The 15,000-nt window shown below is 43.2% G+C and overlaps 1 protein-coding gene across 1 annotated transcript in view; it reads left to right on the plus strand.

Moving 5' to 3' along the window:
- The window catches only part of LOC143276443 (fibrinogen C domain-containing protein 1-B-like), a 40,660-nt gene that overhangs the window by 2,610 nt on the left and 23,050 nt on the right, over positions 1 to 15,000 (plus strand). The window contains exon 3 of the mRNA XM_076580935.1: positions 4,080 to 4,163. Within this exon, the coding sequence (XP_076437050.1) occupies positions 4,080 to 4,163 (84 nt within the window). The remainder of the gene's footprint in view (positions 1 to 4,079; positions 4,164 to 15,000) is intronic.

Raw genomic sequence — 15,000 nt, forward strand, 5'->3', positions numbered from 1 at the left:
TGGGTCTTATTGAAGAAAGCAATCCCACAGGCAGACGTCATCGGGCATCATAATCATCATCATCATCATCATCATTAATAGTAGTAGTGATCTCATTGTTACTACAACTACAACATCTACTACTACTTCTACTGCTACTGCTTTTGCTACTACTGCTGCGATGATGATGATGATTATTTTTGTCATTGTGGTTATTGTTTTGTTGTTGTCGTCGTTGTCGTCATCAACATCATCATCATCATCATTATCATTATTATTATCATAATCATTATTATATCATTATCATTTTTATCATTGTCATCATCATCCTCATCTTCTTCATCATCGTCGCCATCACCATGACAGAACTACACGTGTAACATGACACTGTCATCACGTGACAAAATTATAGCTATAACACAACGCAAGTCACACTGGACAGACTATGGCTATAAAACTGTGTGTGCTAAAACAATAGGAACATAATTAAAATGCTCAGCCTTTCATTAACATTGCCGAAAACATTCTTATACAAACTACGAACAAACCGGGCAAATATGATGCTTTTTTTTCATGGAAAATTTGACTAAACTGTCGCCTTTTTCATGGAAAAAGCAAATCGAACAAATTTATTTCGACAAAAATACCGCCCTCTCAATATATTTTAAATGTTTATATATATATTCTATTCGAAGAAGCAAACAGTCGAATACATCAGTTTCGACACAAATATCACTGACATGGAAAATGCAAAAACAGGCAAAAATTATCTACAAAAATGTCACCTTTCCAACGTAAAGTACAAAACAGTCAAATAATTTTCGACACAAGAATACGTATCTAATGGAAATGCAAAACAAGTAACAAATTTCGACTAAGAATGCTAAACAGACATATTTACTTTTGACATGAACATCGACTTTTTACATGGAAAATGCAAAATGCCAAACAACTTTTGACAATGTGTTACCTTTCTAACGGAAAACAGGCAAACAAACTTCGACAAAAAGACTACCTCTTTTTTTTTTAATGGAAAATGCTAAACAGACAAAATTTGAATCAACTTCGGTAAAAAAAAAGAAAAAAATAAGAAAAAGAAAAGAAAAACGCCTTTTAAAAGAAAATGAAAAAAAAACCCCAAACAAACAGCAACAACAACAACACACACACACACACACACACACACACACAAATTTCAACACAAATGTCACCTGTCTAATGGGAAATGCTAAACAGGCAAATAAACTTAAGTAAAACAGGCAAACAAAACTACACTAAAAAAAAAAAATAAAAAAAAAAAATAAAAAGCATTCTAATGGAAAATGCAGCAACAGTTTTGACCAAAATATTTTTTGTTTTTTTTTTGAAGTTTCAGTTTCAGTTTCAGTAGCTCAAGGAGGCGTCACTGCGTTCGGACAAATCCATATACGCTACACCACATCTGCCAAGCAGATGCCTGACCAGCGGCATAGCCCAACGCGATTAGTCAGGCTTTGAGAAAAAGAAAAAAAAGAAGGTGAATAAATAATAAATAAGCGTACATAAATAAGTAAATAAATACATAATAGATAAATAAATAAATAAATAATAATTATAATATGAAAAAAGGTAGTAATAATAATAATAATAATAGTAATAATAAATAAATAAATAAATAAATAAGACAACAAGAGAGAGAGAGAGAGAGAGAGAGAGAGAAGCAAAAATCTACACGAACAGACACATACCGTCTTAATATGAGACAATTATTTCCGCCCAAATATTTCGCAGCCAAACAACAAACAGCGAACCTGTTCCTTTTCCCCAAAGGGTGAGCTCTACCCGATCCTTACAGTGACAAGATCTGGGACTGGACTGAACAATTTATCGCCTTATCCCATATGGTATTGTGTGCCACGCCCACCTCTTGTTGGTAGCGAATAGTAATCAATGAGAAGCAAACTTCAACAGTCCCACCATACGAAAAAACAGTCCTTTATATCAAACGAGGTATGACTCAGTCACTTCACCATTCTGATTTCTCACATTGGAAGAAAAACAACAACGTTGGAACCGAAACATGTTGCATGTACTACATTACAACAGCAGCAGCAGCAGCAACAACAACAAATCGATTCTGCTCATTTCATATACGCTATTTTGCGCACGCTTCACTTCCGCTTATTTTGCTCATTCCACAAAAGCTTTGCGGTTACGCTGGTTTGAGTGACACATGAATGAAACCTGCTCGTTGTTTTTTTTTTTTTTTTTTTTTTTTTTTTTTTCTCTGATTACTCCTCACAGTTCTTAGTTTTACCTCTGTCTTGGTTTTGCCCTCTCTTTTCTTCTCCATTCTCTATTTTTCTCCCCATGAAGAAGGGCCTAGGGCCCGAAACGTCGGGATACTCTCTTCATAGGACAAGTCACCACCTACAGGTTAGTCTCAACCGTTTTCTCGCCTGCTCGTTTTCGATTCATGCCCCAGTGATCGGTGGAAAAAAAACAACAACAACACACACACACCAAAAAAAAAACAGCATGTTAATTACTACTACCTCATTTCCATGGGTAAATAAAACTTCGTTTAGTTTCGTCCCCCCTCCCCCCCACTCCCCTCCCCCCTACCATCCCCCGCCACCTCTCTGTCTCTCTGTCTGTCTCTCTATGTTCCTGTTAACCTGACCTATCCCTAGTTGCATTGTTTTAATCTTTATGTCTGTATTTGGTATTATGATTATTGTCTGTTCACATTCCCCTTCAAGAGGGGCCTAGGTCTAAAATGAATAAACCATCTGAATCTGAATCTGAATCTGTCTCTCTCTGTCTCTGTCTATCTCTCTCTGTCTCCGTCTCTGTCTCTGTCTGTCTGTCTCTCTCTCCCTCTCGTTTCTTGTCGTAGTGTCTGTGTGTGTGTGTGTGTGTGTGTGTGTGTGTGTGTGTGTGTGTGTGTGTGTGTGTGTGTGTCTGTCTGTATGAAGGCTGACTGTAATGTACGTGTGGCATTTTTGAATGAAAGCTTCTTCTTTTTTTTTCTTTTTTTCTTTTTTTTTTTAATGTATGTTCTCACAAATGTCATGATAGGGGCTGTTGGTCTGAGTGATTAAAGTCGTTCAGCGTTCTCTGTCTCTGTCTCTTTCTTTCTTTCTGTCTGTCTGTCTCTCGCTCCCCCCCCCCCTCCCTCTCTCCACCCCCCCTCTCTCTCCCTCTCTGTCACTCCCTGCCCCCCTCTCTCTCCCTTCCTCCTCCTCTTTCTGTCTGTCTGTCTCCCTCCCCCTCTCTGTCTCTCTCTGAGGGATGGGTGGGGAAAAACCAAAAACCAAACACGTTTATTGCTATTTCTTTTCTCTGGAAATGAACAGACTATAAATGAATAAACAGCAGCATCATCTTCCTATGTAAATAAAACTTCGTTTCGTGTCGTCGACCCCCTGCCCCCCCCCGCCCCCCCCCCGTCGCCCCCCCCCCCCCCTCACGCACACACACACCTTCTCTCTCTGTATCCGTCACTGTCTCTCTGTCTCTGTCTGTCTGTCTATCTGTCTGTCTGTCTCTCTCTGTGTATGTCTGTCAGACTTTGTATGACGCAATTATAATCAATCGCACGACATGGATTCCATTTCATGATTAGTTACAGTTCATAAGTTCTGAATTTCTGTTAGTTTTTATATTTCTGACTGGTACGACTCCTCCCCCCCGCCCCCCCCCCCCCCACCCCCACCCCACACCACCCTGACCCCCTGTGAATAGGCAAAAATTAATGGGCATGACCACAATAAATCATTCGTTCGTTCGTTCGTTCTCTGTCTGTCTTGTCTGTCTTTCCGTCTCTCATTCTGTCTCTCTGTGTGTGTATCTGTGCCTCTGTCTGTGTGTCTGTGTGTCTGTCTGTCTGTCTCTCTCTCTGTGCCACCCCCCCCCCCCCTTTCCCCCCCTCTCTCCCATCTCTCTCTGAACCTGAACACAGAACCACAACCAACAACAGAAGCAAACCAATCCACTTCCCTCCACAAAAAAAAAACCTCGACATTTCACTCACACATTTCTCGGCGCTGGTCTCAGTTATCGACTTTTGTGGTCGTCCCAAAAGATGAGAGATCAAACACATCCATACCCTGTTACAGTTGGCTGTCCCCGACAGGGGTCGCTGCCTTGACAAGGGCCGCAAATCACCGAGTCCGTTTGTTTCCATCGAGTGTGGTCTCACGGTACTTGTAGATGGAGTTCTATTTATAACTCCGCGTTGTGATCGACGCTGGTTGGCAAGGGAGCTAATTGAAAAAAAAAAGACACAGTGTAAGAACATGGTGCTGTGTTGTGTTGTTGTTGTGTTGTGTTGTTGTGTTGTGTTGTTGTTGTCTTGTCTTGTCTTGTCTTGTATTGATTGCATGTCATTCACTGAAACTGAAAACCGGGGACCGAAATCGCTAGCCATGTAGCCTCCCTTTGCCCCCAGCGACTGTAATCATTCCCCCTGTTTGTGCATGTACATTGCCGAATGATCAAATTCTGGTACAAATTGTCCATTGACACATTGACTGGTAAAATATATTCTCCTCTCGCATGCTGAATACATTAACTGAATGTTTTAATTTACAAATACACAAAAAAAATGACTGGTTACTTAAAATCAAACAAATTCTAGATGAAAATGGGCCGTCTTTTGTGTGGTACTGTCCACAATCTGTATCAACTGCATGGCTGATAAACAATCTAACCCAAAGGCTTAAAGATAGTGATACTGAATATTCTCCTTTTTATAATGATTGAAACGTACACACACGCGCGCGCACGCGCTCAACACGCAGGCACACACACGCGTGCGCACGCACAAAACGATGCATGCACACGCACGGACACACACGCAACACACACACAGTTGTTACACTTAAATCATAATGTAGTCGTATCTTACCCACATGTTTTTCTTTTTATATAATAATTGATGTGTGCATGGTGATAAGTGAAGGGTGTGTCAGTTGTTTGTTTGTTTTTCTCTTTGATTTTTGCTGACGGGCATTTTATTTTAAGTGAATTTTCTGTTTTTGGTTGAAGCAGATAATAAAGTATTTTGAATTGAATTGAATTATACACAAAAATGGGTAGAAACTTGTCGTAACTCTACAAAAGCCAATAACTACAGTTTATTTAAAAGCCAAGTAGCTTTTGAAGATTATCTAGACATTTTGCCATCGTGCTATAGCATCCCAATGTTGAAACTCAGAACAAGTAATCACAAACTACCAATTGAGAAAGGGAGACACATGAACATACCACAAGAAGCAAGACTGTGTCATCTTTGTGACACGAATCGAGTGGGAGACGAATACTGCCACTTTGTCATGGAATGTCCTGCAATTCAAAATCTCCGCAATCAGTATTTACCTAACTATTACAGAACACGTCCCAACTTCCACAAATATGCAACATTAATGTCTATTAGTAGTAAGAAAAAGTTGCTAATTTTTTTCTAAATTCATTAAAGAAGGTTTTAATGTGTTTCGTTAGGAGCCAGTTTCAGTCTGGATTCTTTGCCACTTATGCCTTAACTGTACTTGTTGAATAGGAATTAGAACAATGACATGTGTTAATCTTGACACTGCATCCCGTACATATCCATTTGTAATTACATGATCATATTTTTTTTATATGTCTTTTTCTCTCTTGTATATATCAAACCAATCCCAGTATTACTGGCAAATGGGTGCTAAAATAACAAATTATTGTGTATTTTATTTTGTTACACCATGTCATTGTTATTGCTAGGCTCCAGCTAACCCCGCAGTTCCCAGTTCAGGCTTAACTAGTCAGATACAGAGCCGTATTGTAAATCTAAGTTGTGATCTGTGCATTTGTCTATGGAGTATTGCTTTCGCTATTCCTATTGCACTGTATCAGACTGATGATTACATCTGGCCTTTTATTTTATTTCACCCCCCCCCCCCCCCCATTTGTATTATCCCCCCTTTTGTTTCTTCTTTTTAAATTATCTTCGCTCTTCCTCTGTGGCCGTCATCCTGTTATTGTCATGTTTCCTTGTTTCTTTATGACTCAAAAAAGTTAATGGGAATAAACAAACTCTGAAAACTCTTAACGGTGTTAAGGCATAAGTGGCAAGGGAGCTAATTCACAGTTCCAGTCTCTCGATGAGGCGTCACTGCGTTCGGACAAATCCATGTGCGCTACACCACATCTGCAAGGCATATGTCTGAATGGATAGCATAACCCAACGCGTTTAGTCAGGCCTTGAGTGCACGCTTATGTATTTGTGTGTGCCTACCAGAGTGGATTTCTTGTACAGAATTTTTGCCCCGAGGACAACACTCTCGTTGCCATGGGTTCTTTTCCAGCGCGCTAAGTGCTTGCTACACACAACGGGGACCTCGGGCTTATCGTCTCATCAGAATGACAACACTCTCGTTGCCATGGGTTCTTTTCCAGCGCGCTAAGTGCTTGCTACACACAACGGGGACCTCGGGTTTATCGTCTCATCCGAATGACAACACTCTCGTTGCCATGGGTTCTTTTCCAGCGCGCTAAGTGCTTGCTACACACAACGGGGACCTCGGGTTTATCGTCTCATCCGAATGACTGGACGCTGAGTTTGATTTTCCTGGTAAAAAAAAAAAAAAAAAAAAAAAAAAAAAAAAAAAAAGAAAGAGAGAGAAAGGGGTGAGAGCGGGACACAGTCGATTCCACAGCCTCACGGACTCTCTGTACTGTGTTGGTGGGTACGGGTGTATTGTGTTGTATGGTATTTTATTGTGTTCCGCTCTATCGTGTTCTGTTGTCTTGCACGTTGATATTACTGACAGGGGTTGGTCAACCGTGGTCAGTACCTCTGCTTCCGTGGACTGTTTGATTGATTGACAGATTGATATCGATACTCTGTTTTTTTTCTCTCTCTCTCTCTCTCTCCCTCTCTCTCTTTTTTTATATAGCCCCTTTCCTTTGTCCGAGAGACCAAAGCACTGAACGCTGTACAAACACAGAGCCATTTCGCGCAGCGCACTGAGGCTTGCCTACCTTTAGACGTCCATCATTCATTTCCTGTCTCACTCGGTCAGGCGCACACGACTCGACACAACACACAGACACAAACACACAGACACAAACACAGACACAGACAGACAGACAGACAAACACACACACACACACAGAGAGAACTCACTGTTAAAAGTCCAATTGGATTGTTGTTATAACTGTTCTTTTTTTCTTGTTTTTTTTCTTTAGGGGGGTGGTCAAGATTGTATTGCATTTCTCTGTGTGAAATTCGGACTGCTCTATCCAGGGAGAGCGAGTCCCTATAGTGCAATGCTATCCTCCCCCTGCGTCCCCCCCCCCACTCCCCCCACAATCCCCACCCCCACCCGCCCCGACGTCCTAGTGTATCTGTAGAATTGTCACAGCCAAGCCTTTCGTTGCCCTGGGTTCTCTCACGTGCGCTAAGTGCATACTACTCACGGGACCTCAGTTTACCACCTCATGCGAATGACTAGCGTTCAGGCCACTATTCAAGGTCGAAAGGAGGGGGTGGGTTGGGGAAAGGGGGGCTCGGCGGGGGGGCGGGGGGGGGGGGGGGAGGGAGAGAGAGAGATTGGCGATCGTGGGATTCGAACTCGGGATTCTCTGGCTTCCTAGGCAGGATGTTTTACCACTGGGCCAACATTCCAGCACGCACTACACACGGACTTATCCAAGCAGATCGATTGATGAGTGATCGAATTAAGATGTGGGGGAGAGGGGGGCGGGCAGGTGGTCGGCAGGGGGCGGGCATGGGTGGGTGGGTGGTGGTGAATTGGGGAATGAGATAGAGGGTGGAGGGGGGGAGAGTAAGCAATGAGGTGGGTGGTGCGAGGAGCTGTGGGGAAGGGGGGCGGGGCAGGGTGGTCCGCAAGGGGCGAGGGCGGGGGGTGTGGTGTGGTGGTGAATTGGGAAATGAAAGAGAGGTGGGGGGGTAAGGATAAGGATGAGGGTCGGTGGTGGCGAGGAATTTGTGGGGGAGAGGGGGGCGGGGCAGGGTGGTCGGCAGGGGGCGGGGGGGCGGGGGGTGGGGGTGGTGGTGGTGAAGTGGGAATGAGAGAGAGGGTGGAGGGGTGAGAGTAAGGGGATGAGGGTGGGTGGTGGCGAGGAGGATTATTTTGTATGTTTGCGCATGGCGTGATTGTTGGCGGTTGTTTTTTTTTTTTCGTTTTGTTTTTGGGTTTGTTTGTTTGTTTGTTGCGATGTGTTACAGCTATAGTGATATTATTGATTCCTTGGGCTCTATTGTGTGTGCAACTGATTTGATTAGCATGCTCAGCCGATAGGTGGTTGTGTGTGCCAGTGTGTGTGTGTGTGTGTGTGTGTGTGTGTGTGTGTGTGTGTGTGTGTGTGTGTGTGTGTGTGTGTGTGTGTGTGTGTGTGTGTTGGGGTTTGTGTGTGTGTGTGTGTGTTGGGGTTTGTGTGTGTGTGTTGGGGTTTGTGTGTGTGTGTGTTTGTGTATTGGGGTTTGTGTGTGTGTGTGTGTGTTGGGGTTTGTGTGTGTTTGTTGGGGTTTGTGTGTGTGTGTGTGTGTTGGGGTTTGTGTGTGTGTGTGTGTTGGGGTTTGTGTGTGTGTGTGTGTTTGTGTGTGTGAATGTGTATGTGTGTTGGGGTATGTGTGTGTGTGTGTGTGTGTGTGTGTGTGTGTGTGTGTGTGTGTGTGTGTGTGTGTGACAGAGAGACAGAGAGAGAGAGAGAGTAAATAGAATAGAATAGAGAAGACTAGAAGGATGGAATAGAATAAATTATAATGTCGTGAAACCTCTAAGGTTTATAAGACACAAGTACAAGTGTGATCAGACATTTGCGTTCTTTCAGTCCAACTGCTGACACAATGCGGGTATCGTGTAAGTTGTGCCTTTTCGTAACTACGTACTGTTTTTTTTTTTATTTCCTTTTTGTATTTATTATTATTATTATTATTATTATTATTATTATTATTATTATTATTATTATTATTATTATTATTATTATTATTATTATTATTATTATATATCACCATCATCACCATCATTATTATTATTATTATTATTATTTTTATTATTATTATTATCATTATCATCATCATCATCATTATTATTTTTTTTTGGTTTGTTTGTTGTTGTTGTTGTTGCTGCTGCTGCTGTTGTCGTTGTTGTCGACGTCGTCATCATTATTATTATTATTATTATTACTACCATCATCATCATCATCATTATTAGTAGTATTATCATCATCACCATCACCATCATCATCATTATCATTTTTTTTATCTAGTGATTTGGCTCTCCATACACCTTTTTAAGCCGAAAAAAACGATCGCGCGGGTTTTTATGGTTTAAGGCGTTGTTGCGCCTTATGGGCGCTTAAATCCGTTCCATATAGAACCCCCATCCCTTATACTACTCCCCCCCCCCTCCCCGCCCCCCCCCCCTCCTTCCCCCGAGGTCTTTGCCCGATGAATAATACACATGACTAACCCAGCCTCCCACACTTTCCCAAAGTTCATGTTCGGTGGGGTTACACACAGACAGAAAAAAAGGACGTCTTTGTCCGTTAGACAATGCCCAAGACTTTTTGTTTTAATGCCGAAGACTTAATCTTTTAATCTTTCCAACATGTACAGACAAAACAGAGGTCTTTACCCGATAGATAATACACTAGACTAACCTCCCACACTTTCACAAATTATACAAGACAGGAAAAAAAAAGACGTCTTTGTCCGGTAGATAATACTCAAGACTTAATCTTTTAATCTTCCCAACATATACAGACGAAACAGAGGTCTTTGCCCGATGAATAATACACATGACTAACACACCCTCCCACACTTTCACAAATTATACAGACAGAAAAGGACGTCATTGTCCGTCAGATAATACCCAAGACTTAATCTTTTAATCTTCCCAACTTTACAGAGACAGAAAAAGAGGTCTTTACCCAATGAATGATGTATATGACTAAATTCCAGGCACCTTCCCAACCCATTTAGACAAAAACAAAGAGGTCTTTTGGCCTGATGAATAAAGCATATGACTAGTAGTCACACGCACTTTCCCAACATACCGAGAGAGAAAAACATCGTACACGCCTTTTGCCCGATGAATAAGAGAGACACACAGAGAGGGAGGGAGGGAGGGAGAGAGGGAGGGAGGACAAAGACAGACAGACAGACAGACAGACAGACAGACAGACACAAGGACATCCAGACAAACAGAAACAAAACAGACGCAGTTTACGCACACACACACACACACATACACACACACACACACACACACACACACACACAGAAGGATCTTTGCCTGAGAAATAATACAAAAACTTAATCCCCCACACAAACTTACCCAACTTACAGAGACAGAGAAAGAGAGGCATTTTGCCCGAGAAACAAACACCACATAAGATCTAATTCCCCACACTTCCCCGACGTATAAAGCGAAAGACATCAAACGTACACGCCGCAGAACAGGGTAAGATTCATTTCATTCATTCTGCCCATCGCTCCTGGTGGAGCATAGGCCATCGACGACCCCTCGCCATCGCACTCTGTTCTGGGCTGTTCTGGCCATTCCAGTCCAGTTGGTCCCTTGCTGCTTCAGCTCTGCCTCGGTATCTCGCCTCCAGCTGTTGCGAGGCCGGCCTCTCTTCCTCTTTCCCTGCGGGTTCCAGGTCAGGGCTTGGCGTGTGATGCTGGACGCTGGCTTCCTGAGGGAACAGGGTAAGATGACGAGCAACAAAGGCCGAGTGGTTGCTAAAAAACCGTGGGGATTTTTCAATCTGAGGGTTACAGGTTCGAATCCACGGTCAGCGGGCGCCTGGTGGGTATATATAAAAGGCGGAGATTCCCCCCCCCCCCTCTCCACGATCTCCTCAAGTCAACAAAATGAATGTGCAGACCTGCCAGTGCTTGAACCTCCTCCATTCGTGTGTGTAAATTATAGGCATGCAGAAGATCAAATACAGCACGTTAAAGATCCCGTAATCCATGTTCATGTTCGGTGGGGTTATATGGAAACAAGAACATACCCGACACCCCCCCCTCCCCCCCCCGCCCCCCAGAAAACGGAGTATGGTTGCCTACGTGGCAGGAGTAAAAAAAAAAAAAAAAAACAAAACAACAACAACAAAACAAAAAACAAAAACAAAAAACGGTCGTACACGTAAAAGCCCACTCGTGTTTTCATACGAGTGCACGTGGGAGTCGCAGACCACGAACGAAAAAAAAAAAAAAAAAACAACAGAAAGGGCAATAACCGGTCATTGCGGCCCTTGAAATGAGAACAAAACAATGACTCCAATCCGAAAATCAACCTTCCATGAGGTTTTTTCTTTTCTTTTTTTTTCTCTTTTTTTTTGGGGGGGGGGGGGGGGGGGGGGCGGGAGGGGGGGTGGAGGGAGGGGGGAGTGTGTGTGTGTGGGGGGGGGGGGGGGGAGAGGAAAGGGGAATAGGGAGGCGGTGGGGGGTTGGGGGTGGTGGTGCTGCTGGGACTGACATGTCACCATGGGGATTACACGCAATACACAGCGGGTTTTTTTTTGTTTTTTTGTTTTTTTTTTAACCCAGCCAACCAGAACAACGTCTGTTGTCCCAGATAAAAAATCTCGTAGCGTGACCACCATCCAGCTGCCACGATGCGCTACGTTCACTGACAAAAGGTTGTTAGAAGCTGGCACGACCTGTAAAGAATTGAAACTTTTTTTTTCTTTTTTTTTTTAACAGAGATAAAGCACGTTTCTATTTTCAAATACGAAAAAAAAACCCAAAAGAAACACACACACACACACACACACACACACACACACACACACACACACACACACACAAAACAACCTAGCAAACAAACAAAAAACCAGCCAATCAACCAAACAAAAAAAACAACAATTGAAGAACTGATTAATTCATGTTGTTGTTGTTTTTTTTCCTTTGCTTTTTTTTTTTTGCCCCTGTCTTTTTGATCCCAACGATTTTGGGTTTTGGGGTTTGTGAAGCGAGTACTGTTGCAAATGTGTAGGGGGGAAGGGTTGGGGGGGAAGTGAGATGGACTGTGTGTGTGTGTGTGTGTGTGTGGGTGGGCGGGTGGGTGGGGTTGGGGGTGCGGGTGGGGGCATCCATGCATGTGAATGAGAAAGTTGAGTACGTGCGTGCGTGCGTGCGTGCGTGTGTGTGTGTGTGTGTGTGTGTGTGTGTGTGTGTGTGTGTGTGTGAGTGTGGGTTGCGCCAGCGTCTGTGTGTATGTGCGCGCATGCATGCATGTGTGCGTGTGCCGCACCTAAGGGGTTTCAGATTTGATCAGTATTTAACAAGAACGACTAAAAGACGTACACTTAATTGTGCGTTTTGATTAGAGCTGAGGTTGGAAAAATGTGGGGTGGGTGGGTAAGGGTGGGAAGAATGATGTGGAGCATGAAAAGCACCTCTCTGTCTGTCTGTCTGTCTGTCTGTCTACCTGTGTATCTGTCTCTGTCTGTCTGTCTGTCTGTCTGTCTGTCTAGCTGTGTATCTGTCTCTGTCTGTCTGTCTGTCTGTCTACCTGTGTATCTGTCTCTGTCTGTCTGTCTCTGTGCATTGTTGTTGTTGTCGTCATCATCATCATCATCATTGCTTGATTGATTTATTCATCCATTTATCCATCAATGATTTATTATTAGTATTGCGAGTATCATCATCATCATCGTTGTCATTGATGGAGTCTCCCGTCGATCCGACGGATGAGTAGGCATAACGTTGTTCCGACATTAGCCTGGTTGCCTGACCAGCACAGGTGACTTTTGTTGTGCAGTCCTTTCCCCACTCTCTCGCCTACCGACGCTCACAGTCCCACAGGTGCAGATACTGCCACTGACGTGTAGGACGGCCTCGACAGGTGCAGGTTTTTTCTTCGGAGCTCCGTCTCATGTAGGAGGACTTCCAGCCAAGGCTAAGAGCTCCCCCTGCCCTTTCGTCATCCTCTTCCGCCTTCACAGCCGTTGGGAAAGGTTTCCTCCTCGTTATTATCATTGTTATTATTACTATTACTATTATTATTATTGTTGTTGTTGTTATTATTATCAATTGTTCCACCCACGAAATGAATACAAAACCAGGCACCGAAATGTTGACGGACCCCCTCCACACCCCAACCCCTCACCCCCCCCCTCCCTCCCGCCTCTCACTACCCCCCCACCAACCCCCCTCTCCCACCACCAAAACAACAAACAACAAACCCTGTGACATTTCCCTCACCACTCCAAACACGGAAACGTCACTCTGAACTAACTTCTGAAGCCAGCAGAAGCCCCCACTGACACAGCGAGTTATCGGCCTTTACCAAGCAGACGCCTCAGTGAATCATAATCGAAATTCTTCAGTTGTGGGAAGCGCAGATTCTACGGTGACTATGATCTACTGCGTTTCCTCCACAACTCATCAAACTCAAACAAAACGCTTGGATGACAGAGCTAGATCAAAAGCGACGGGGGAGAGAGAAAGAAAGAAAGAAAGAAAGAAAAAAAAAAATCCACGTGGCAGCTTTGATTTCATTGACGGCCTAATTAATTCTGTGGGAGGTCAGTCTCGCTGTAAAGAATCGTGAATAGCACTGTTCTGCGTTCACCACATCTATATGCAAATTGCAAATTGCATTGCATTATGTGATCGTTTCTGGGTAATAAGTATGACCTATTGCGATGCTTTCAATGCTAAATTTCAATGGTTAATTTCCATTTTCTGTGTTTTTTTTGGTTTTTTTGTTTGTTTGTTTTTTGTTGTTTTGGTTTTTGTTGTTGTTGTGCTATATTTCAATGGTTAATTTCCATTTTCTGTGGGTTTTTTTGTGTGTTTTTGTTTTTGTTTTTTGTTGTTGTTGTTTGTTTGTTTGTTTGTTTTGGGGGGATGGGGGGGGGGGGGGGGGAGGCGGGGGGAGGGGGTTGAGGGGGGTTCCCATATATGCACAAGTTAAGTTCTTTATATCCCCGTTTCCTGTTTTTGATTTTTTTCCCCCAAAAATGTGAGAGAAAGGGAAGGAGGAACAGACAGATAGATAGATAAATAGATAGACAGACAGAGAGACAGATAGAAACAGACAGACAGACACACAGGTAGACAGGTAGATAGATAGACAGACAGACAGGTAGATATATATATATATATATATATATAGATAGATACAGACAGACAGATAGACAGACAGGTAGACAGATAGACAGACAGACAGGTAGATAGATACAGACAGACAGGTAGACAGACAGATAGATAGACACAGACAGGTAGATAGACAGACAGACAGATAGATAGATAGATAGACAGATAGATAGATAAACAGACATGTAGATAGATAGATAGATAAATAGATAGAGACAGACAGACAGACAGAGACAGAATGACTGATTGAATTAACTGACATTTTCTGAGGTTATGGCGCATATAACAAATAGACATCTAGTCGGCGAAAGGAAGGGGAAATTGAAAACAAACAAACACATCGGTAAAAAAAAAAAAAAGGGGGGGGGGGGGGGGAGAAAAACGAAAAAGAAAAAAAAATGGTAACAAAGCAGCATAAAAATCCTGGATCATGGATACACGAATAAACAATTACAGCACTGCTTAGCGAAAGGGAAATGAGAGAAAGATAATGAAAGGAGAGGTAGGAGAAAGGCACAGAGAGAGAGAGAGTGTGTGTGTGTGTGTCTATGTGTGTGTACGTGTGTGTGCGCGCCCGCGTGTTTGCGTTGTGTTGTGTTGTGTGTGTGTATGTGTGTGTGTGGAGAGAGAGAGAGAGAGAGAGAGAGAGAGAGAGAGAGAGAGAGAGAGGCAGTCAGACAGAGGGGTTGGTTGAGAGAGAGAGAGAGAGAGAGAGACAGAGAGACAGAGAGACAGAGACAGAGACAGAGACACAGAGAGAAACAGAGAAAGAGAGACAGAGACTCAGAGAGAGAGAGAGAGACAGACAGACAAACTGACAGTCAGACGGACAGACAGACAGACAGTGGATGGTTGAGAGAGATAGAGAGACAAAGACAGAGACACAGAGAGAGACAAAGAGAGAGAGACACACACACACA

Source organism: Babylonia areolata, chromosome 32 (assembly GCF_041734735.1).
Source record: "Babylonia areolata isolate BAREFJ2019XMU chromosome 32, ASM4173473v1, whole genome shotgun sequence".
NCBI classification, from domain to species: domain Eukaryota; kingdom Metazoa; phylum Mollusca; class Gastropoda; order Neogastropoda; family Buccinidae; genus Babylonia; species Babylonia areolata.